Source organism: Bubalus kerabau, chromosome 3, assembly GCF_029407905.1.
Source record: "Bubalus kerabau isolate K-KA32 ecotype Philippines breed swamp buffalo chromosome 3, PCC_UOA_SB_1v2, whole genome shotgun sequence".
Taxonomy (NCBI): Eukaryota; Metazoa; Chordata; class Mammalia; order Artiodactyla; family Bovidae; genus Bubalus; species Bubalus kerabau.
The window spans coordinates 75,336,784-75,362,810 of NC_073626.1; the positions used below are offsets into that span (position 1 = coordinate 75,336,784).

Here is a 26,027-nt window from a genome sequence, read left to right on the forward strand (position 1 = left end):
GCCAACTAATTGTCATATCTGAACACTAAATAAAAATTATTTTAATACTAAATGCAAAGTGCAAAAGAACACATCCTGTATAACACTGTTTTTAAAGTGTTCGAAAATAAAGCTGAACGATACTGTTTAGAGATTTATACCTATCTGGTAAAACTTCAAAGAAAAAACAAAGGAATTATAAAAGGAATACATATAGAATGGTGATTACCTTTGGTGAAGAGAGGACCCTCCAGGAAGCACAAGTGTTAATTGCAGTCTTTAAGTTGGGAAGCTGAGTTCACAGGTGTTGATGCAATCAGTTGTCTCATAACTTGCATACACTGTAACTATTTGTGGGTGTTATACAAATGGAATTATTGGTTTCTCTTCTATTAAAATAAGAAAGATGTAGATTTGTTCAAGCCAAAAAACTGGTAATTTATTTTCATAAATATTTAGAATGCCCTGTCTCCAGTTTTATATGGATTTTTATTTGAATCTCAATGCATGCAACTATAACAGCTGGTGGCATTTAGATTCTAAATATTGCTTATTCTCATGTGTATAGATCATTAGAATCAGGTCTTATAATCATCCATTGCTGCAGTAGATAGAAAGTCAGAATAAATATAGTTCTGTAGAGGGAATTATTTGAAGACATAATTTGTATGTTAGAATTCATTTTGATTATGTATATTTTCTAACCTTTTAATAACAAAACCAGTCTATTGGCCTACATGTCAAATGTGTTGCTGGGTGTTTCATTTTATCCATAAGAGACTTATCTCTCAAATTCCTACTTAAGTTTCTTTCTTAACACTATTTAACAAATAATTCTTCAGCTCTGCTTTACTGGGCATTGAGGGGTTTCCATGTGCATGCCTGTGCCTTCATTTGGCTTCTTGCAGGCAAAATTGCCTACTTCATGACTTAGAGCCACCTTTCAGTTACTCAGTTACTGTGATACCAACTTCTCTAAACTGATTCTGTAAAATGTCATCTAACCTTTTGTTCTGTACATTGACTCAGCCTGATAAATTTTTACAACTATTCTAAGAAACTGAGTAGTTTTCTTTTTTCCACTTAGCTGCTGATAAAGACGATAGTTCAGAAGATTTGTCAGTGCCGAGTAGTCCACATACCGAAGCTATACAACATAGTTCTGTCAGCACATCCAATGGAGTCAGTTCAACTTCCAAGGCAGAAGCTGTAGCCACTTCAGTCCTCACCCAGATGGCGGACCAGAGTACAGAGCCTGTGCTTTCGCAGATTGTCATGGCTCCTTCCTCCCAGTCACAGCCCTCAGGAAGTTGATTAAAAACCTGCAGTGCGGCAGCTTTAGATACTCATTAGTGACTTCAAAGGGAAATCAAGGAAAGACCAGTTTCCATTTATGCGAAATCTGTGGTTGTAAATTTTTTTTTTTTTACTTGAAATTAAATTTGACTCTTAAAGTTGGTGTAGCAGCAGTTGGTGATCAGACTGAACAAGTTTTTAGTCTCTGGAAAAAGACTGATTTTGCTTTTTTTATAAATATTGTTAGATTTATTAATTTTTCTGTGCTCAATGTGTAAATTGTATTATAATTCATTGTGGTTAATTTCACTTTTAATTTGGGGGTGTTTTAATAAATGGGGGTGTTACTGAATCTCTCTTCCTACTTCCATTTCTTTTGACCACCTCTTAACCCTCAACTATGATGGTAGTTTTGTTATATCATTTATACCAAAGTTCTGCATAGTCCCTATTGACTTTGTAATGTTAACAAGGTCATAAAGCACTAGCAAGTGAAAGAAATTTGCTTTTAATCTTTTTGCCTTTTATTTTGCACATTATGCAAAAGGAAGAACATTAGCGAACACTTTTTGAGTGAGTGAAATGTGGGAAAAGACATACAGTGCTTTTAGGCACACTCTTAATGAAGATCAGTAATAGTGCATTTTCTTTAAGATTTTAAGTAAGCATGAATGTCGGAATCCTTTATCATTTCAAAGATGACTGTTTTTCAAGTCTTAAATTCAGTATTTTAAATCCTATGTTTTGAGGCTGACAAAATATGAAATTATATAAAGTACAATACAGGGTTATCGGATACCTAATAATTTTTTGATATTAGATTTTTGGTTTTGTTTATTTTTTACAGATTTCAGGTTTTAAACTGAGAAGTTTATGCATAATCAAGTAAGGTATGGTTGCCAGAAAAGCCTAAAAATTACTACTTAGAAAATTTAAGACTGTTTACCCCCATCGTCTTGTACTTGCAAGTAACTTGTACTTATTCTTGTGGAAGCACTGTCATCTTTTAGTAGCAAATTTTGATAACGTTTCTCGTGGGAAAAAATCAGTATCTATCTTTAGAACAATGTAACTATAATGTGGGACACAAGAGTGAGTGAGAGAGTGTGTGTATGTGTGTGTCTTTCAATAGTTTATGCCAGCAATCTTTGCTTGAATGTTTAACGATGCCTTCAGTGTGATGCTGGCCAATAGATGATTGCAATTTAAGATGTCATTACTGTGCAGGCTTGGATAACTAACATTCCATGATGTAGTTTGTTTCTGATGAGATGATTGTAGGTACACTTTTCTCATTATCCAATCATCTGTGGGATACTGAGTTTTCTAATGTGCCATTATCTATTTTTATTCTGCATTTATGTTCCAAATACAGTACAATATTTTAAAATAGACAAAATTGTTAAAAATAAAGTAGTAGATGTGTGTAAGAAAACTTTGTAAAATAGTTATGAGTCCTCCCCAGTAGCAACTTCTGGCATTCAAGCAGGATTCCATTATGTAAATATCTGTAACACATTTATAATAAGTTGTGTAGTTTGTTCTGCATCCATACTACACTATTTGCTAAAGTCTCAGTGCCATCTCCTAATGAGACTGACATTTTAAAAACCTGTATGGAATATCCTTGACAATTCAAGGAAATACCCCACCTTGCCTAAGTTCCGAACTGGGAAACATTCAGATTGTACAAATGACATTTCAGGACTTTTAAGTATGAAGATAATAGGAATTTTATTGTTTGGCTTATAAAAAATGAGAGCATTTTTGGTTGATAATTCTACTTCTAAAGTTTTTTTTTTTTTAACTGATTTTATAATTTTCAGGTACTCAATTTCTAATCATGACTTTGCCGTAGTTATGCTAAGGAGTTGATCTCAAAGGCACAAAATATGAATTCTGCAAGAAGGCTGTTTTTTATTGTAGTTTGGATGGGTTAGGAAAAGCCTCCGTTTTTCATTCTCCTAGGTCAGTCAGTGCATTTTTCTTAAATTTTATTATTTATGCAAGTTAAACTTCTTTGGTAACAGGAATTATTGCAACTGTAAAATAAAACTACATAGATGTAAGAAGTCATGTAAACGGTTAATGAGCTTATTACCAAGGTTAGCAAAACTCATTGTAAATCAGTCTGTACTCAGCAAATAAAAATCATTATTAGTTGTATAAACACAAATTCCATTTTGACTTTCAGGATGTCACACTACTTCTGTACCTAGCATTTTGAGTCCTTATATTTGCAATGTTACACAAACTGTACTATTTTCTTTTATGTGCAGTTTGCATGAGTAAACCATCAAAGAATAAATTCTATCTTTAAATTATGTTCATAATTTGCTTGTTCTTAACCTGTCTTTCCTAAAATAAGATTACTTGATAATGATGTTTTTCTCCTTCAGAATGTTTATTACCTGTGAAGAACCTAATATTCTGTTTCCTGTGATAAAATTAATTTCTTCTCAAAGACTTTCAGCTGCAAGGTCACTCAGGCCTCTTTCTTCTTCTCTGCCTTCACTTTAAGCCCTATCCATGCAAAATGAACCTTTAATTTGTGTCTCCAGCCCAGAATATTCCCTTACCCACACACACAACTACTACACACAGATGCACCAGCCTTTGGTTTATCTTGGTAACTGCCTGCCAAAACAACTCTTATATTTCACTCTGAACTGTATAATCTTCCCTTACCCTGCCTTCAAACACACTGCTCCCATAATGTTTCATAAAGCAATTGATTACCACACCATCCTTCCAGTTGCTGAAGTCAGAACAACCTTGTTCTCATCGTTGATTCCTCACTTCTCACTACTCACATCCAACACATCAGGAAATGCTGTTACTTTACCTTCAGAATAATACAGAATTCAGCCACTCATCATTTCCAGTGCTATCACCCTGATCTGTGCCCTCGTCATTCCTCACCCAGGGTACTGTATACCTTACACCCACCTCCTTTCTTTCACCCTGTCTTCTACAGCCCAGCCTCAATACAGGAGCCCCACTAAAGCTTTCCAAACATGCAGCAGGTTAGGGCACTCCTCTGCTCCGAGTTCTAGAGCAGCTCCTCATTACATTCAGAGCTGGAGCCCTTACAGGGGCCTACAAGGCCTGTACCCCCAACTCCATCCCATTAGATCTCTGACCTCGTCTCCTGCTACACTGTGAGCACTGCCGGGTGTCCGTTTTTCTTCTAGGCACTGGGTATACACTAACAGCCAAAACACAAAAACCCCTGCTTTGGGGAAGCTTACATTTTAAGTGGGGAGAGGGGTTTTAGGGAAACACAACACAGTATCAGTACATCATCTTACTATGCTATAATAGAAGCCATAAGCGCTAAGTGAAGCAAGACATACCAGTTGTGCTGGAGAGCACTGGAGTGATGTTTCAGTCTTCTCTCTCAGAGCCAATCTGAAAAGATACAAAGAAACACGTTATTTAATTTTAAGGTGTACATCCCATAAATGTGCTTAATCTGAATTACATGATATCAAAGACTTGATAAAGACAAACTGATGTGTTTCTGTAACAAAGTTTGACTAATGATACACTAAGAAACTACACATTTGCTTTATTTCAGAGGATAGGAAAGATAAGTAAATTCCACAGACAAGAGTTTAAGTGTAGTTTTGCTCATTATCCATCTCTGAAATTATAGTTTGATGTTTGACAATAATAATTTATTTATGAGAATGTAATTATGAGAGAATCCATTTACTGCTGGGACTTCATCTTATAAAAATATATACATGTACACACACAGACATGTATGCACTAAATACCTAAAGAACACAGTTATAAAACCAAGTAGAAGAAAATTTTAATCTGATGTTTCTAGATTACCTTGACCACAAGAGAATACTTAACTTCTGAAGCAATTAAAATTATACCATTTTATGTCTGATATAATTATGAAAAATCACCTCTTTAAACTTTCAATAAATACAAATACATTTTTTCTGTGATTCTCATACATTTTTAAGTGAAGGTCTTTCTAGCCATCTAAAATTAGACTAACAGTTGGGTTTTCACTGAAGCAAAGTATTAAGATCCTTTCTGTGTGGGAGAAAAAAACTCACAAAAAGTAGAATAAGGATTTTTCTGGAGAAATAAATAGTTTTACCATTTAAGTAAATGGTGAGTTGCCAATTATACATTGCCATAGAAGAAGTAAAATTAATGGAAATGTTTCCAGAACTAAACATTCATTAGTTCTGAAACAACCAAGGCCATGTGACATTGGAATCTACAATAAAAGAAAATATGAATAGTTTTATTCTGTTGTAGCAGTCCAATGCACCAAATATTGTAAAATTTTCAAAAATGTCATAGCACTCAGACTAGAAGAGTTCTGATATTCAACAATGGGCCAGTAAGTTGTATCTTTTTTCCTCAAATGGACATCTGAAGTTTTCCAATGACTATGAGAAGAGGATGGCATTAGCACACCATTGTCATGGTCATGGTGCTTCTCTTGCTTTATTTTGCATTAGATTTTACATTTAAGAAATAATTCATTGAGCTAGAACCATGGTTTTATCATGCATTACCTCAATTATTTGGGAAAGTACTTACAATTATGAATTTGATTTTTAACTATCAAATCAAATAAAGGTAGTTTTACTTTATTCACTTAATTTTACAGTAGGTTTTGCTTTCTATGAAAGTAGACAAAAGAGACTGTTCCCTCAAAAGAGCTCTTTTTAAAATTATTTTTGCTTTAATGATTTTTTAAAAGCATGTAAGTTAAGAAATGCTGTTTTCCATAACCTGACACAGAAAGTATTTAAATGAAGTTTACTTAACAGAATTTAAGATGATAGAGTTGTCTGAGTTTCTCATAGCTGGAAGGAAAGAAATGCATTATGTGATGCTTGAGAAAATGCAAAAATATGTCACTACCATTAACCTCAAAAAGAAACCCTTTTGCACAGTTCAGTATTAATTGATAATTTTATTTTTTTCTCACCAATACTTTTTTTAAATCTCCCATGTAATTAAACAGTAGCTAAATTTCTCTATTTTTAGGAGATGTGCTTGTTAAAATTCTGTTAATAGGGTCTAATACTATCATTGAAAATAAAATGAGTTAGGTAATATAGCTATTAGCATAATTAATTTGAGCATTTAAAACTTATTCAACAGATAATTAATGACTTTCCCCAGTTGCTAAATTTTTAGCATTACATCTTAATCTGTTCAGCTTAGCTAATGGATTCTGAGGTAGCTTCCAACATTGAAGTAATCTGCTAAATTATCAAGAAGGCAATGGCAACCCACTCCAGTACTCCTGCCTGGAAAATCCCATGGATGGAGGAGCCTGGTAGGCTGCAGTCCATGGGGTCGCTAAGAGTCGGACACAAATGAGCGACTTCACTTTCACTTTTCACTTTTCCTGCATTGGAGAAGGAAATGGCAACCCACTCCAGTGTTCTTGCCTGGAGAATCCCAGGGACAGCGGAGCCTGGTGGGCTGCCGTCTATGGGGTTGCACAGAGTTGGACACGACTGAAGCGACTTAGCAGTAGCAGCAGCTAAATTATCAACAATCATATCAATAGTCTAAATTAACATATTGCAAACAAAGATCTTCAGATATTTTTCGTGACTGAAGATCAAAACTGGAAATTCTTTTTTATGGACTAGAGATTATTTATGACAAGGTAATATTAGATGACAGTTTTGAAAATATCTACTTCTATTGTCATTTTAATTGTGTTCTACTTATCTGTAGAAGTTATGTAAGTGGCTCAAAAGTAGTAGGCGCTTGAACATATTAATGATCTATAATTTAAGAACTTGCATAAAATAGTTGTATGTTTGCTATAACTAATAGTGCATGCTGCTGCTGCTGCTAAGTTGCTTCAGTCGTGTCCGACTCTGTGCGACCCCAGAGACGGCAGCCCACCAGGCTCCCCCATCCCTGGTATTCTCCAGGCAAGAACACTGGAGTGGGCTGCCATTTCCTTCTCCAATGCATGAAAGTGAAAAGTGAAAGTGAAGTCGCTCAGTCGTGTCCAACTCTTAGCGACCCCATATACTGCAGCCCACCAGGCTCCCCCGTCCCTGGGATTCTCCAGGCAAGAACACTAGCGTGGGTTGCCATTTCCTTCTCCAGTGCATGAAAGTGAAAAGTGAAAGTGAAGTCGCTCAGTTTTCTGACCCTCAGTGACCCCCATGGACTGCAGCCTACCAGGATCCTCCGTCCATGGGATTTTCCAAGCAAGAGTACTGGAGTGGGGTGCCATTGCCTTCTCCGAATAGTGCATAGGTATATATAATTTTAAATCATTTATCATTTAACAATGCTTTAATCTTTTGCTTAAAGTTTTCCCCCAATTTTTTCTGAATTTCTAACATAAAAATATTAATTTAGGTATCTCATTTCTCTTGCTGGTGAAAACACTTAGGAATATTGGCCCACTAAACGAAGTACCTAATAAGCACAGACTTTGCACTGAGGTGTTGGACTGTAGGGACCACAGTAATAATAAAGACCAGGATCTTACCGTCAAGGAGAATCCATTTGGAAAGACAAAATACTTGTTACATCTATGACAGGAAATAATCAAAATCTACAACTTCTGAAACAGGATTTATAAGTTCACAAAAGGAGGCAAACCATATTATATTTGAACTTCATTTAAATTATGAATGAGATGGGTAGAAAGGAAACAAAAGTAACAACAAAAGACCACATAAATGAGTTATGTTTATAGGACAATGGAAAGATAGGAAGAAGAGGGTTAGCAATGAGCAAAACTGCATAGCTGGAATAGGGCTAGTTTATAGAGGGTCCTAAAGTATGCAGATCAGGAAGCAACAGTCAGAACTGGACATGGAACAACAGACTGGTTCCAAATAGAAAAAGGAGTATGTCAAGGCTGTATATTGTCACCCTGCTTATTTAACTTACATGCAGAATACGTCATGAGAAATGCTGGGCTGGAAGAAGCACAAGCTGGAATCAAGATTTCTGGGAGAAATATCAATAACCTCAGATATGCAGATGACACCACCCTTATGGCAGAAAGTGAAGAGGAACTAAAAAGCCTCTTGATGAAAGTGAAAGAGGAAAGTGAAAAAGTTGGCTTAAAGCTCAACATTCAGAAGACTAAGATCATGGTATCTGGTCCCATCACTTCATGGGAAATAGATGGGGAAACAGTGGAAACAGTGTCAGACTTTTATTTTGGGGGGCTCCAAAATCACTGCAGATGGTGATTGCAGCCATGAAATTAAAAGACGCTTACTCCTTGGAAGGAAAGTTATGACCAACCTAGATAGCATATTCAAAAGCAGAGACATTACTTTGCCAACAAAGGTCCATCTAGTCAAGGCTATGGTTTTTCCAGTGGTCACGTATGGATGTGAAAGTTGGACTCTGAAGAAGGCTGAGCGCCGAAGCATTGATGCTTTTGAACTGTGATGTTGGAGAAGACTCTTGGGAGTCCCTTGGACTGCAAGGAGATCCAACCAGTCCATCGTAAAGGAGATCAGTCCTGGGTGCTCATTGGAAGGACTGATGCTAAAGCTGAAACTCCAATACTTTGGCCACCTGATGCAAAGAACTGACTCACTGGAAAAGACTCTGATGCTGGGAGGGATTGGGGGCCGGAGGAGAAAGGGATGACAGAGGATGAGATGGATGGATGGCATCACCGACTCGATGGACATGAGTTTGAGTAAACTCCGGGAGTTGGTGATGGACAGGGAGGCCTGGCGTGCTGCGATTCACGGGGTTGCAAAGAGTCAGACATGACTGAGCGACTGAACTGAACTGAAGGGATTTAGACTAGAAAACAGGCAACTATTGACTTGGCTTAAAAAATGCACAACAATAGAAAGGCTGGCCCATGTGGCAATCAGCCTACAAATTGCACTAATCCAAGTTGTAACCAGCACTAAGGGGAAAAGAGCCAATTCAGAGCAAAAGGAATAGGAATATCACTCAGCCATTAAAAAGAATGCCTGCAATGCAGGAGATCTGGATTCAATCCCTGGGTCAGGAAAATCCCCTGGAGAACAGAATGGCAACCCACTCCAATATTCTTGCCTGGAGAATTCCATGGACAGATGAGCCTGGTGGGCTACATATACATAGTCCGTGGTCGCAAAGAGTTGGACACGACTGAATGACTAACACTTTAATTTTCTAATGCCATTTGCAGCAACATGGATGGACCTAGAGATTATCATACTAAATGAAGCAAGATGGATGTGAAACACTGTGTGATAGCCCTTATACACAGAATCTAAAAAGAAATTATACAAATGAACTTATTTACAAACAGACTTACTGACTTAGAGAACTTACAAACTTAAGGTTACCTGGGTGAAAGGGTTGGGATGGGGATAGTTAGGGAGTTTGGGATGGACATGTACACACTGCTATATTTTAAATGGATAACCAGCAAGGACCTATTGATTAGCACAGGAAACTACACAATGTTATGTGGCAGACTGGATGGGAGGGGAGTTTGGGACGGAATGGACACATGTATATGTATGACTAAGTCCCTCTGCTCTGCATCTGAAACTATCATGTTATTAATCAGCTATACTCCAATATGGGCTTCCCCAGTGGCTCAGCAGTAAAGAATCCGTCTGCAATGCAGGAGGCACAGGTTCAGTCCCTGGGTCGAGAAGGTCCTTGGAGGAGGGCATGGCAGCCCACTGCAGCATTCTTGCCTGGAGAATATCATGGACAAAGGAGCCTAGTGGGCTACAGTCCATAGCGTCACTGACTGCAGCGACTGAGCACACACACATGCACACATACTCCAATATACAATAAAATAGTTGTTTTTTTAAAAGACACATACTAATCAGACAAAAATTAAATACAGAGGAAAAAATGTAAGAGCAACAACATACAAGGAAATTCCCATAGGATTATCAGCTGATTTTTCAGCAGAAACTGCAGGCAAGAAGAGAGTGGCATGATAGATTTAGAGTGATGAAAGGGAAAACCTACAACCAAGAATACTACCTTGGTAGGCTCGCATTATGGAGAAGGCAATGGCACCCCACTCCAATACTCTTGCCTGGAAAATCCCATGGACGGAGGAGCCTGGTAGGCTGCAGTCCATGGGGTCACTGAGGGTCGGACAACTGAGCGACTTCACTTTCACTTTTCACTTTTCACTTGCATGCACTGGAGAAGGAAATGGCAACCCACTCCAGTGTTCTTGCCCGGAGAATCCCAGGGACGGGGGAGCCTGGTGGGCTGCCGTCTATGGGGTTGCACAGAGTCGGACATGACTGAAGCAACTTAGCAGCAGCAGCAACAGGCTCTCATTCAGATTCGACAGAGAAATCAAAAGCTAAGAGAATTCAGCACTACCAAACCAGCTTCACAACAAACTCTAAAGGAATTTCTCTAGGAGAGTGGGAGGGAGGGAAGGCCACAACTAGAAATAAAATTACAAGTGGGAAGGTCATCAGTAAAGAAAAACATACAGTAAGAGTAGGAAATTATCCATACACAAAAATGATAAAACCAAAGACTAGGAGAAGAGAGTACAAACACCAGAAATGGGAATTGCATTTTAAATTAAGAGACCGGCAACTTAACCTTCAGGCAGACTGAATATCAAATAGCTCATGCAATTCAATATTTTAAATAAAAGAGTCAAAAAATGGGTGGAACACCTAAATGACATTTCTCCAAAGAAGACATATAGATAGCCAAGAGACACATGAAAAGATGCTCAACATCACTAATTATTAGAGAAATGCATATCAAAACAAAATGAGTTATCACTTCATACTGGTCATAATGGCCATCAAAAAATCTACAAACAATAAATGCTGGAGAGGATGTGGAAAAAAGAGAACCCTCTTGCACTGTTCCTGGGAATGTAAATTGATACAGCTACTATGGAGAACACTTTGGCGATTCCTTAAAAAAATAAAAACTAAAAATAGAACTACCATATCACCCAGCAATCCCCCTACTGGGCATATACCCTGAAAAAAACCATCCTCTGAAAAGACACACGCCACCCTAGTGTTCACTGCAGCACTATTACAAGAGCTAGAACACGGAAGCCACCTAAATGTCCATCAGCAGGTGAATGGATAAAGAAGTTGTGGTACATATATATAATGGAGTATTACTCATTTATAAAAAAGAACAAAATTGGGTCATTTGTAGAGACATGAATGGACCTAGAGCCTGTCATACAAAGTAAGTCAGAAAGAGAAAAATAAATATCCTATATTAACACATATATGTGGAATCTAGTAGAATGGTACAGAGATGCAGGCATAGAAACAGATAGGTGGACGTGGTGGGGCAGGGGCAGGCTGGAAGGGCGGGATGAATTGGGAGATTGGGGTCAGCATGTGTACACTGTATGTAAAATAGATGGCTAGTGGGAACCTGCTGTGTAGTGCAGGGGGTGCAGCTTGATGCTCTATGGTGACCTAGATGAGTGGGATGACGTGGGCTGGGAGGGAGGTCCAAGAGGGAGGGGATATATGTATACATACAGTCGATTCACTGTGTTGGACAGCAGAAACCAACACAACTACACCCCATTAAAAAAATAACACCTTATGGGAACTGCAAACCAAAAAACTACATTAGATAACACACAAAAAAGAAAAAGCAACCTAAACACAACACTAAAAGAGAGTCATCAAATCACAAAAGAACGAAAGAGGGGAGGGAGAAAAAAACACCTGCAAAAAGCAAATCCAGAACAAAATGGTAATAGGGACAAAAACCGCTATAAGAGACAAGGAAGGGCACTATACAATGAACAAGGGATCAGTACCAGAAGATGTAACAATTTTAAATACACATGCACTCAACATAGGAGCACCTTAATACATAAGGCAAACACTGATGGGTGTGAGTCTCAGTGAACTCCGGGAGTTGGTGATGGACAGGGAGGCCTGGCGTGCTGCGATTCATGGGGTTGCAAAGAGTCAGACATGACTGAGCGACTGATCTGATCTGATCTGAACAGCCATAAAAGGAGAAATCGAAAGTAACACAGTAATAATGGGGACTTTAACACCTCACTTACACCAATGGACAGGTTACTATATGGTCTTGGCACAAAACAGAGATCAACAGAACAGGAAAGTCCAGAGATGAAACCATGCACCTATGGTCAACTAATCTATGTCAAAGGAGGTAAGACTATACAACAGAAAAGATAGTCTCTTCGGTAAGTGGTGCTGGGAAAACTGGACAACTACATGTAAAAGAATGAAATTAGAACTCAACACCATGCACAAATGACTGTGTCAAAATGGATTAAAGACCTAAATATAAGGCTGGATAATATAAAACTCTTAGAGGAAAATACGGACAGCCCACTCTGACATTTATTCTAGCAATATCTTTTTTAATCCACCTCCTAAAGGAAATAAAAAGAAACAATTGGGACCTAATTAAATGTAAAAGCTTTTGCACAGCAAAGGAAACCATAAACAAAATGAAAAGACAACCTACAGACTGGGAGAAAATATTTGCAAAGTGACCGATAAGAGGTCAACCTCCAAAATATACAAACAGCTCATGCAGCTCAATAACAACAACAAAAAGGGCGAAAGATCTAAATAGACATTTCTCCGAAAAAGACATGCAGACGGCCAACAGGCACATTTACGATGCTCAGGATCACCAATACAATAAGGTATCACCTCACACTGGTCAGAATGTGTGCATGCTAAGTCACTTCAGTCATGTCTGACTGTGCGACCCTATGGGCTGTAGCCTGTGAGGTTCCTCTGTCCATGGGATTCTCCAGGCAAGAATACTGGAGTGAGTTGCCATTTCCTCCTCCGGGGATGTTCCTGACCCAGGGATCGAACCTGCGTCTCTTACGTTTCCTGCATTGGCAGGCAAGTTCTTCACCACTAGCACCACCAGAGGAGAAGGCAATGGCACCCCACTCCAGTACTCTTGCCTGGAAAATCCCATGGGCGGAGGAGCCTGGTAGGCTGCAGTCCATGGGGTCGCTAAGAGTCGGACACGACTGAGCGACTTCACTTTCACTTTTCACTTTCCTGCATTGGAGAAGGAAATGGCAACCCACTCCAGTGTTCTTGCCTGGAGAATCCCAGGGACGGGGGAGCCTGGTGGGCTGCCGTCTATGGGGTTGCACAGAGTCGGACACGACTGAAGCGACTTAGCAGCAGCGGCAGCGCCACCAGAATGGCCACCATCAAAACCTCTACAAACAATAAATGATGAAGAGGATGTGGAGAAAGGGGAACCCTCCTACACTGTTGGTGGGAATGTAAATTGGTACAACCATTATGGAGAACAATAATGGACAGTCTTCCTTAAAAAAATAAATATGATCTAGCAATCCTACTCCTAAGCATATGGAGAAAACCTTAACTCAAAAAGATACACACACCCCAATATTTATTGCAACACTACTTACAATAGCTAAGACATGGATGAAATCTAAATGTCCATCAACAGAGAAATAGATAAAGTAGATGTGATACATATACAAAATGGATTTTAGCCATAAAAAAGAATAAAATAACGCCATTTACAGCAACATGGATGGACCTAGAGGTTATCATACTAAGTGAAGTAAGACAGGAAATCAAACATCACATGGTATTGCTTATATATATGGAATCTTAAAAATGGTACAAATGAGCTGATTTACAAAACAGAAATAGAGTCACAGATGCAAAAAACAAATGCGGTTACCAGAGGGGAAAGGGAGGAGGGGGCTATATTAGGAGATCAGGACTGAAAAATACACACTGCTATATACAAAATAGATAACTAATCAGGACCTATTGTATAGCACAGGAAACTACTCAATATTCTGTAATAACCTATATGGGAAAGAATCTAAAAAGAATGGCTATATGCATATGCATAACTGATTCACTTTGCTGTATACCTGAAACTAACAACATTGTAAATCAACCATACACCAATAATTCTTTTTTTAAAAAAAGAACATAAAATGGAGAAAGAACAATCTCTCCAATAAACAGTGTTGACAAACTGGACAGCCATATGCAAAAGAATGAAGCTGGACCACCGTCTTCTACCATACACAGAGACTAACTCAAAGTTGATTCAAGACTTGAACATAAGCCCTGAAACCATAAAACTCGAAAACAGGAGGTAAACACCATGAAGTTGGTATTGGAAACAATTTTTTGGATTTGATACCAAAAGGCAACAAAAGCAAAGATAAATAAGTAGGACTACATCAGACTAAAAAGGTTCTCTACAGCAAAAGAAATCAACAAAATGAAAAGGAAACATACCAAATGGGGGAAAATGTTTGAAAGTCATATATCTGATATGGGATTAATATCCATACTATACAAAGAACTCACACAACTCAACAGAAAAAATAAATAATAAAGCCTATTCAAGTGAAAAATTACATACAGAAGAAAATGGTAAGTTTCACCACAGATTTCTTATCCAAATAAGCAAGTCTCCTTTGTGTCTCCTTAAAATGGCTGGAGAAGATTGATGAATCTAGATTTCTATATTCAGTGAAAATACTTTTCAAAGATGAAAGACAAATAAGGATTTGTTAGACAAGCAAATACTGAAAGAATTTATTATCTTCAGAATTGAACTGCAAGAAATGTCAAAAGTCTTTCAAGCAGTGTTAACAGACAGAAACTTAGATTGACAAAAAGGAAATTTTCTTGAAATGGTTAAAATGGAAGTAAATATAAAAGAGTTTTTATGTCTAATCACATTTTTTCTAATGTCTAATCAGATTTACAATGTTGTATTAGTTCCAGGTATACGGCAAAGTGAATCATTAACTGTCTAAAGCAAAAATAATAGCAATGTATTGTTATAGCATATGCAAAAGTTATATATATCTCCACAGTAGCCAAAAGGTGGAGGAGAGATTGAAATAATACTGTTGTAAGATTCTTATACTGTATGTGAAGTATATGATACCATTTAAAGATACAGTATGATTAAGATAAATGTTGTAAATCCTAGGTCTACTACTAAGAGAAATGTATAAATAATATCCTCTTTAAATTATATAAACCACAAATTAATATGAAAAAACAATAATACAAAAATTTCTCATCAGATTAGAAAAATAAATCAGATGTGACCAGGTATTGGGGGAGCATGTGAGAACATTAGACCAAGGTGGAAGCATGTGTTGGTACCATGACTTCAAAGAGCAACTTGATAACACTTATAAAGCTGATGACAGTTTCTCTTCTCTTGTCTAATTTTCTATAAATGTTTCATAATTAAAATTTAAAAATAAAATATTACATTCAACAAATAATTTTACTAAAATTACACTAAATTTTTCAGAGTAGCACATTGCCAGTTTTTCATGCATAACATCATGCATCCATGTGTGTTTAGTCGCATCCAACCCTTTGGGACCCCACGGACTGCAGCCTGCCAGGCTCCTCTGTTCATGGAATTTTTCAGGCAAGAATACTGCAGTTAGTTGCCATTTCCTTCTCCAGAGGATCCTCCTGACCCAGAGATTGAACCTGCATCTCCTACACTGGCAGGCAGACTCTTTACCAGTGAGCCACTTCAGAGGTTAAGTTCAGTTTCTCAGTTGTGTCCAACTCTTTGCGACCTCATGGACTGCAGCACCCCAGGCCTCCCTGTCCATCACCAACTCCCGGAACTTACTCAAGCTCATGTCCATTGAGTCGGTGATGCCATCGAACCATCTCATTCTCTGTCGTCCCCTTCTCTTCCCACCTTCAATCTTTCCCAGCATCAGGGTCTTTTCCCGTGAGTCAGTTCTTCACATCAGGTGGCCAAAGTATTGGAGTTTCAGCTTCAGCATTAGACCTTCCAATGAATATTCAGGACTGATTTCCTTTAGGATTGACAGGTTTTATCTCCTTGCAGTCCAAGGGACTCTCAAGAGTCTTCTCCAACACCACAGTTCAAAAGCATCAGTTCTTTGGCGCTCAGCTTTCTTTATGGTCCAACTCTCACACCTGCACATGACCACTGGAAAAACCATAGCTTTGACTAGACGGACCTTTGTTGGCAAAGTAATGTCTCTGCTTTTTAATATGCTCTCTAGGTTGGTCATAGCTTTTCTTCCAAGGAGCAAGCGTCTTTTAATTTCATGGCTGCAGTCACCATCTACAAGTGATTCTGGAGCCCAAGAAAATAAAGTATCTCACTGTTTCCACTGTTTCCCCATCTCTTTGCCATGAAGTGATGCCATGATCTTAGTTTTCTGAATGTTTTACCTGTGAGGTAAAACTTGCTTTTTAAAACACCATGATCAAATCCCAATTCCTACATGTTGCTTCTTTTGAGGGTATTCAAAATCTTAAATATAGGCAAATATTTACAACAAGAGCAGTAAATTTGAAACAAGTAGCCAGTGATTTTTTACCCTAAAATGCCACTGCTGATCAGCTTTTGATATATTCAATATGCTTCTGAGATTTTATGTCCTACATTTGTGTGAAATACTCTTTTGGACAGAGAAAAGATGTTGATATAGTACTAGATCATATTCCTTCAAGACAAAGCAAAATGGACCCAGTTTAAGCAATGCATCTTCAATATATACCAGAACCTCTTTCTGAAACTAAAAGAACAAATGTTGTATCTTCCCAAATGGAAAGTCTATTGGGAAAATTACATTTAGAAGGAAAGTCAATAGTTAGGAGTTTTTTATAAGGCTTTTTTTTCCCCCCTGATCTTAAGATCAGACGTGGGGGTGAAGGAGAGGGAGGGATGAATTGAGAGAGCAGCATTGAAAATACACATTACCAAATGCAAAATTAGATAGCCAATGGAAATTTACTGTATGATGCAGACAGCTCAAATTCAGTGCCCAGTGATGACCTAGAGGGGTGGGAGACTGAAGAGAGAGGGGACATGCATATGTCTGTGGCCGATTCATGTTGCTGTATGGCAGAAACCAACACAATATTGTAAAGCAATTGTCCTCCAATCAAAATTAAGTGAAAAAAAAACTATACTTCAATAAATTTTTTAAAAATGTATCTAAATGTAAACTGGTATATTTATGTTCTACTTAATGACTAGCAAGCAGAAGCCACTAAGAAATTCACTGCAAAAATACTGTATGGAACCTAATAAATATTGTGAAAATATTAAAATCATGATTTACATGCTAATTACAACTATGTAAAGATATGCATAGGATAAGATGAAGTAAACATTTTAAAAGAAAAATGTTTCTGTTTTCCCAGTGATTTAACTTTTTTTTTTTTTGGAATTTTGCATTTTCTTTTTGGATGTTTGCTGTTTTGGGAGAACTTAAGGATGGAGATAATGCGGAATGTAACCCTACCTCCTCCAAACACATAAAAATGCTATATATAATATTTGAAATATTTCAATGTACAGCTGAGCTATAAAGCAAGAGGAGTGCCATAAATAAAGAGGACACCCAGAGCAGAGAGTTGGATTTGAAGTTAGGTGTCCTTGGCAGTGAGAGACTGCCCTGGGCTCCCATTATGAAGCCAGAGCCAGGAAAACATGACACCAATAAAACTAATCCCTGGCAGAAGAACTGATTATATGTCTTCCCAGCAATGTCTCTACACTATAGGGAAGAGCACAGTTTTCAGCAGAAGATGGTGATCTCTACAGCAATCTACTCCTTTGCTTTGGCTACCTTTTTTTTTCTCCCAAACAAGCAAGGGTTCTATTTGGGGAAATGCCTGTGAGAGAAAAGGTGAAGGAGCCTGATAAAGCTGACCCCTCGTAATATAGAGAAGGAGGGAAGGTAGAGAGGAGGCTCAAGAAGGGTCATCAGGGCCATGGGATTGGGGATATCCTTGAGCCAAAGTTCACTATCAGAGGGGCCCCAATATCCCAGCCACATCCAGGCTTTGGTTAGCAGCAGCTGGTGGGAAGAGGGCGATGTGGCCATAGAGCAAACGTGGCCATGGATTTCAGAGTCGGCAGCTGGGGCCCTTCGTCAGTGATGCTCCCTGTACTTGAAGGTCTGTCTCCCGCTCCCTCACTGGGCTATTGCAAAGATCCAAAGAAAAAATGACATGCAAGGACACCGAGAAGAGGCTAAGGTGATTGCTAAAATCAGAATCCTGCCCTCCTGCTTGAGTCTTGATTGCATTTCCCCCCTTCTCTGGCTATCAAATAGTGAGCATACTCTTCTTCCCATACTGAACACACTCTCATCTTCCAAAGGAAGAAAACCAAGTCCCATCGAGTTACTATATCCAGTTCAAAGTCCAAGGCTGATGCAGCACACACCTCTCTCTGAGATCTGGATTTGGCTCTGTGTGACCTCACAACACATGAACCAGTGGATATACTATCTTCCCTCAGACCCCCCAGTACTCTTACTGCTACTGCTGCTAAATCGCTTCAGTTGTGTCCGACTCTGTGCGACCCCAGAGACGGCAGCCCATCAGGCTCCTTCGTCCCTGGGATTCTCCAGGCAAGAACACTGGAGTGGGTTGCCATTTCCTTCTCCAATGCAGGAAAGTGAAAAGTGAAAGGGAAGTCGTGTCCGACTCTTCGCGACCCCATGGACTGCAGCCTACCAGGCTCCTCTGTCCATGGGATTTTCCAGGCAAGAGTACTGGAGTGGGTTTAGTACTCTTACTAAACCACTGCAAATTCAGGAGAGGAAAACTACTACAGATACTTCCCTCCAGAAAAAGGACCACTGGAGAACACACAGCAATCACTGGTCCGCAGCAACTACGGAGTCTGATGGGACAGGCATTGTGAGGATTTTTTTTGCTGGCAGTTGGGGAATTTCCTGGATGAGGCCTGATGCCACTTGTTGGTGGAATTTCCCTTTTTTCTGTGGCCCCGGATCGCCTTTCTGGAGGTTCTTCCATGTTCTGTATCCTCTTTGGCCACATCATGGCGGGTGTTATTGATTTCACAGCCTACTTCCTGCCTCTGCAAGTTTTGGGGCCAGAGAGTGTTTCAATCTGTTAAAAGCTTTTTAGTCTAGGCTCAGAGATTCTTCTGCAATATAACTTTCTCAAAATCTCAACTGGCTTATAATCTCTTTGTTTCAAGTTAGTGTCATGAGCCAGTAGGCACACCCAACTTTCATTCCAATTCTTAGCTTTCCAAAAACATCACTTTACTACATTACTGTCTCACTCCCAGGCCTCTCCCTCTCTCTAATCACTGGCAGTTTGATGCCATCAGACTTCAGTGAGAAGACTAAATCCTTTGTTGCTGGGTTTATTACTGATTGGCCTTTGATATTCAAACTTTTTCTTCAGGTCTCTTATTCTTTGGAGTTTAGGAGTAGGTAGTACTCTTGCTTGGAAAATCCCATGGACGGAGGAGCCTGGTAGGCTGCAGTCCATGGGGTCGCTAGGAGTCAGACACGACTGAGCGACTTCACTTTCACTTTTCACTTTCTTCTTTCCTGCATTGGAGAAGGAAATGGCAACCCACTCCAGTGTTCTTGCCCAGAGAATCCCAGGGACGGGGGAGCCTGGTGGGCTGCCGTCTCTGGGGTCGCACAAAGTCGGACATGACTGAAGCGACTCAGCAGCAGCAGCAGCAGCTTCTCAAATCTGCCACTCTGTCCCCTCAGACCTGGACAAGAGGGACTACTGCCCTCGGCTCCATACTTCAGCGAGTCTCTGTGTCACTCAAGATCTGACAGTCAGCCCTGGCACAGCACCAACAGCTGCTCAGAACTTACACCATTCAGGCCCCACGAATACACTTCTCTACATCTCTTTCGTGTATCATCAAAACAAAGTAACTACATCAGAGTGACATGCACCTTTGTGGGCTGTCACTGCTGATGTCAGAGATGAACACTAGTTTGTAGCGGATGAAGATTCAAGTTATGGAAGTGAAAGAAAAAAGACTAATTTGTCAAATCTCTTCTCTGAACATGAATGCAATAAATTCATGCACAAAGTACTACTTCCCAGTAATGTCAAATGCTCATTTTCTTTTCCTGTTCCAATCTGTAGTATTGTCAAAAGATGTACATAGTGCCAGAGAAACATTGTGCAATATTAATAATTCATGTTACTCTTAAATTTGTAAATATCAGATCTAGATGCATGCATAAAGTGATGCCAGTTTCCTTTATATTGGCAACTGGATAGACACTGAACACTAAAATTGCAATAAAAATTATAAACTAGCAATAAGATGAACATTTCAGAATATTAAAGTTATTTATACTTATTAACTTGATTTATAAGCTTAATATCCATATATTACAATTTTATTTTACCTTTTCATAGATTGAAAATTTTGCTATTTATGGGAGAAAATATTTTTGAAAACAAAATAATTTTAATTTTTGATTTTGACTTTCCATCTATATAATTTTCCATTTTGATAAAATTCTACTTAAATTTTTATACTTTGAATAATTACTTTGCTTTTAACCCTTTATATCACTACTGTCAAAAGAACAGGAATATAAAATCTTACTATATAATTAGTGATTTCATAAAAGAATTATATCAAATGTCATAAATTTTATTTCTTAATTTTCTTGCTCATGTAATATTATTGACCCAACAAAGACCACCTAAAATATGTGCAATAACTATCTGTGACATTTTGTTGACTCTCAGTCATAAAAAATAGATTTAAACTAGTTTTTATTTTTTCATTATGGAACTATATTTGTTAAGGCAGGAAGGTGGAACATATTTTATTTAATATTTTATCTCCATTTATAACTTTCACATATCTAGACAACTGAATATAAATTTTTGTGCTCTGGCCTCAGACCTCAAAAATGTTATGGGCAAGCCTACCTACAAGGCCTCAAATTCCAAGATTCTCTTTATTCCCTTTCATTTGTGTGTGCAAACTGGGCAATTCTTACCATCTTAAACATTGCTTATCACCATGCCAAAATTGGGGGGAGGGGACTCTTGAAAGTCTCAAATCAACAATTCCATGGATCACAAATGTCATTTCTATTCACAACCAATGATTAGTCACACAGCTTAACCCACCACAAGGGGACTCAAAAGATTTGGTCACGACAGATGATGTGTTATTTTCCTATTTTACAGATGAGGCAATGAAAGTCTAAGAACCCCAGGTCACGTGGTTACCCAAGCAACAGAGTCAGAATTTAAACACAGGCAGTTTAGGTTATGAACCTTTTTTTTTTTTAACCACTATGCTACACAAATCCCCTGGGAATCTGAAGAAGTCTTGGGTGCTGCTCTGAACATGTACAAAATGTGAAGTCACGGTTCAAGTTGATCTCACACTATTCTCAAGGATACAAGAAAGCCACACTAATATCTAAGAGTAATTTTCTTACAGTGTTCTGACCCTAGAACTGCACACCCAGCCAAATTATCTTTTATATGTATCAGTATCAACATTACTGAGGAGATAAACATCCAAGAGCCTCTTGATGAGGGTGAAAAAGGAGAGCGAAAAAGCTGGCTTGGAACTCAACTTAATAAAACTAAGCTCATGGAATCCAGTCCCATCAGTTCATGCAAATAAAAGGGGAAAAACTGAAGGCAGTGACAGATTTTATCTTCTTGGGCTCCAAAATCACTGCAGATGGTGACCACAGCCATGAAACTAAAGCTATGACAAACTACATAGTGTGTTAAAAAGCAGAGACATCACTTTGCCCACAAAGATCCATATAGTCAAAGCTATGATTTTTCCAGTAGTCATGTACAGATGTGAGAGCTGGACCATAAAGAAGGCTGAGCACCGAAGAATTGATGCTTTTGAACTGTGGTGCTGAAGAAGACTCTTGAGAGTTCTTTGGACTGCAAGGAGCTCAAACTAGTCAATCCTAAAGGAAATCAACCCTGAATATTCATTGGAAGGACGGATACTGAAGCTTAAGCTCCAATACTTCGGCCATCTAATGTGAAGAGCTGACTCTTTGAAAAAGACTCTGATGCTGGGAAAGAATGAAGGCAAAAGGAGAAGAGGGTGGCAGAGGATGAGATAGTTAGATACCATCACCAACTCAATGGACATGAATTTGAGCAAATTCCAAGAGATAGTGGAGAACAGAGGAGCCTGGTGTGCTGAAGTCCATGGCGTCGCCAAGAGTCAGAAATGACTTAGTAACTGAACAGCAACTATACATCCAAAGGCGCTGGAGGTTCATTTTCTCACCTCTCTCAGTAGCTTAACAAGAAGCCCATTTAGCTTCTTCTGGGTTTAAATGAGCCCAGTAGAAGAACAGGTTAAAACCAAAGGCTGAGCTCTGGAGGCTCTTTATTAGCCTCCTGAACCAGGAAACCCCACTGTTATATCCACTAAGTGTTCCTCCATCTTCCCTATAATTATATAAAGTGCTTTGGGGGGCCTCGTTTCCTGGCAGCCATTCCACATGCATGCAGTCCACGTAGGTCACACCAAGATCAGCCTTCTGTGGAGTAATGGGAGCTCAGGGCACTGATGCCTTGTGCTACTTCTCTGTTTTTTTCCCCCAAATTATCTTAAGTCAATATTACATGACATTACCGACATGTGCAGCATTCACGACAAGACACATTTTCAAAATCCAGGAATCCAGAATGTATGCAACATACTCCCAGCTCATTTTTTCTCTAAAAAAAAAAACCCAGGGGAGGAAAAAGAATAAGAATAACTTATAAAATAAGAAGATCTGTTATATCAAAGAGTTATGAAAATAAAACCAATAAAATCTTAAGTCCAAATAATTATTGTGAATTTAAGTAGAACTGTTTAAGAAAGTCTTTAAATGTTATAGGCATAAAAAAATTAATCATCTGGAACAAAAGCTTAACATGGTTTCAACAAATCTTGAAAGATATAGTGGGGTTATGCCCCCAACAGAATGAAATTGTACTAGAATTCTTGATCTGTTTTGAAGATAGCAGTTCTCAATATCCATTTTCCCCATCCTAAACAGCACTGGAATCTTTAGTGCCATTTGGCCATCCAGCTACAGATTAATGTGCTGGGCAGGGTCCATTCAGGAAAGCTGAAACCATACTAACTAAATAAGAAGAATTTAATATAAGAAATTAGTTTAACAGCTGTTAGGGGACTTCCCCGTCAGTCCAGTGGTTAGGGATCCACCTGCCAATGCAGGCGACACGGTCCCTGGTCTGGGAGGATCCCACATGGCGCTGAGCAACTAAGTCTGCGTGCTATAACTAACGAGCCCATGCATCGCAACTACTGAAGCCTGTGTGCCTTAGAGCCCACGCTCCCCAGCAAGAGAAACCACCGCAGTGAGAAGCCCACACACCGCGACGAGTAGCCCCACTCACTGCAACTAAATAAAGCTTAATCACAGCAACAAAGACCCCATGCAGCCAAAAAAAATAAAACAGATGTTGGAAGACTGAAGAATGTGGTGGTAAAACAGAGGTAAATAACTTCAGGAAAAAGCTACAACTCCTAGGGCTTTGGGAACAAAGAGAAGAAATTAAAGTTGTAGAACCTAAAGGTTCAGAGAAAGGGTCTCCCAGAGCTGTGATTCAGACTTCTGAGGTCTGGTTCTAGGAGAGCCAAAGAAGTTGGAGACTGAAACCAATTGGTGCCACTGGGATGTACAACCATTCCCGGCATGACATGAAAATGACAGCCAGCAAATAAAGAAGAAGTACTCCCCTCTCCCCTTCTGTCTTCCAGCTTCTCCTACCTCCACTGCATTCTCTTCGTGGAATTTATCACAAAGTCAGCTGACACAGAAGAAACATAGTTTGCAGAGTCCCAGTTCCAGCATCAAAACCCAGAATTTAGAAGGATGGAAATGAATCTGAGAGACAAGCGTTCAACAGCCGCCCCTCTGCTTTTTCCCAGCGTCCCTTGCTATGGGGAGGCCGTTTCTAGTTCATTGAACGAATGGGAATCACCTACGCAATTGCTGGGTCATGCCCTGCCCTTGTTCTCTTTCCTTGGGCTATGATGTCCACGTGGAGGCGAGCCATGATGGCCACACAGGTGAGTCAACATCTGATGGTGAAGTAATAAAATTTAAAGGAAATTGTGGAGCCACCGTACATGAATGCAGAAAATGTTAATTCAGCAGAAATTGTGACATTGAGTGAAAAGGTAACAAAACAATACTACATAACATAATAAACAGAAAGTTAGGTGAAAGAGCAACCAGCCCCCAACTATACTCTCTGTACAAGAGATGCATATAAAGCAAAAAGAGAGAAGGTTGAAAATGAAGAGATGGGAAAAAAGATATGGTAGGAAAATGCAAACTAATAAAATTGGGGGTGGAGGAACACTCAAAGTCTAATGTATTACATGAGACAAAAAACATTTAAAATAGTAAAAATGTATCAAAAATATGAATAAGCCTTCTATTCTGAACAACACATCACCAAAACACGTTGTAACAAAGTGAACCATGGATAAACTGGATTCCAAGAATTTTGATTTCTTGATGAGAGACTGCAAAGGAACTGGACTTAGATTATCACACAACCCAAATTCAATTCAGCTTTTGATGTTCCAAACATATTCTTATATTAGGTAAAACAGCCCAGAATTTGAGAAACATACTTGTAATTATTGAGTAATTATAGGAAGCCTTTGTGAGGAGACTGGGTTTTCCCTTGACGGGGTGGATACTTTCACTGTCAGTCATTCTGGGAATAGCTCAGACCACACAGAAGGACATTTTGCGCTGGAGTGCGAAGTGTCCCGGGAATGAGAGGCCATGATCTGGAGCATGGAGATGTCTGGTGTGAGCTACTCCTTGCTCAGGTGGGCTGGGAGTGAGGAATGGGCGTCAGGTCAGGAGCCCTGGGTAGGTCTGGCCTATTCGGAAGCTTTTGTTCTTGTGTTGTTCCTTTGTGGGTCCCGCCTCCACCACCCCGTATGATACTTTCTCCACAATTGCTATAGACCTTTGGGAAAATCTCAGTAAGTCTTTTTAAATGTTCCCACCTGACCTCAGTTTTCACTGTGGGTGATGGAGGCAAAGCTGGTGCAGGGAGACGCAGCTGAAAGCTCAGTGCAGCCCCAGCAGGCTGGTGGCCAGGGACATCAGTGTTCTTTTGGCCTTGCAGCTCCCCCACCATCTCGGGCCTCTTCAGACTCCCTAACCAGACAGCGGTTGCCGCTGGCAGCTGGCTGGGCCCACATGCTCCGCATCTGCAATATCCTGCCATCACCCTGGCCAGTGAGGCTTCAGGCCTAGGACCTCATCACCAGCCCACCTCCTACTCCAAGAGGAAAGGCCCTCCGGCTAAGTGCCCACAGTTCTGGGCCAGCACTACTCTTATAGCCAGATTTTATTCTTTATTTGTGTGTGTGTATGGGGGTGATCTTTTGAGATGGTTTTGAGCTGTGATAGGTGCTTCACTCAAAGAAACACGGAGCAAGCGAGGAGAGCAATAATGAGGGCTCATTTGGGAGTGGATCAGGTGTTGGGAGGCAGTGAAGGTGGCTGAAATCTGGATGGGATGCCACAAGGTCCCTACTGTGTCGCCCTCACTACTCAGCAACGTTAAAGAACATCACACAACGTTGAGCATGTTTAGAGTTCTTAGGTCAGTGCAGAAGGGCTGGAGCTTCACCCTGGGTCTGATCCACACTCAAACCAAGGAGACTGGGACTCAGGAGCACAGAAAGCAGTGGAAGAACATAGCGGAAGTAGTGGGGAGGCTTTCAAATTCAACTCCTGGAATTTGGGTTCTGTCCAAGTTTCATTAAGATTTCCAGAGAAACACAGAGGCCCCAAGCAATGAAGAGTCCACGGACATTTCTTGTAGTGGCCTCCAAAATTAGCAGAAGTCTTGGATCACAGAGACCCAGCAGGAAAAAGACAGTACACTTGGGTTATGTGAGGA

General features: G+C 39.4%; 1 protein-coding gene and 1 long non-coding RNA gene across 4 annotated transcripts in view; one reads left to right on the top strand and one right to left on the bottom strand.

Moving 5' to 3' along the window:
* ATF2 (activating transcription factor 2) overlaps positions 1-3,596 on the top strand; it is an 84,581-nt gene extending 80,985 nt beyond the window's left edge. For both annotated transcript variants that reach the window (XM_055572167.1, XM_055572166.1), the window contains exon 14: positions 1,067-3,596. In XM_055572167.1, the coding sequence (XP_055428142.1) occupies positions 1,067-1,293 (227 nt within the window). In that variant the 3' untranslated portion in view covers positions 1,294-3,596. The remainder of the gene's footprint in view (positions 1-1,066) is intronic.
* Positions 2,612-24,124, bottom strand: LOC129646262 (uncharacterized). 2 transcript variants are annotated; one of them, XR_008711809.1, is made up of 5 exons: positions 23,861-24,124; positions 22,711-22,796; positions 4,632-4,686; positions 4,015-4,120; positions 2,612-2,783 (listed from the first exon to the last, which is right to left on the bottom strand). It is a non-coding gene; the product is annotated as an uncharacterized LOC129646262 (long non-coding RNA). The 2 variants fall into 2 exon arrangements; XR_008711808.1 differs by lacking the exon at positions 4,015-4,120 and having other exon boundaries at positions 23,861-24,117.
* Between the last annotated feature and the right edge of the window lie 1,903 nt (positions 24,125-26,027).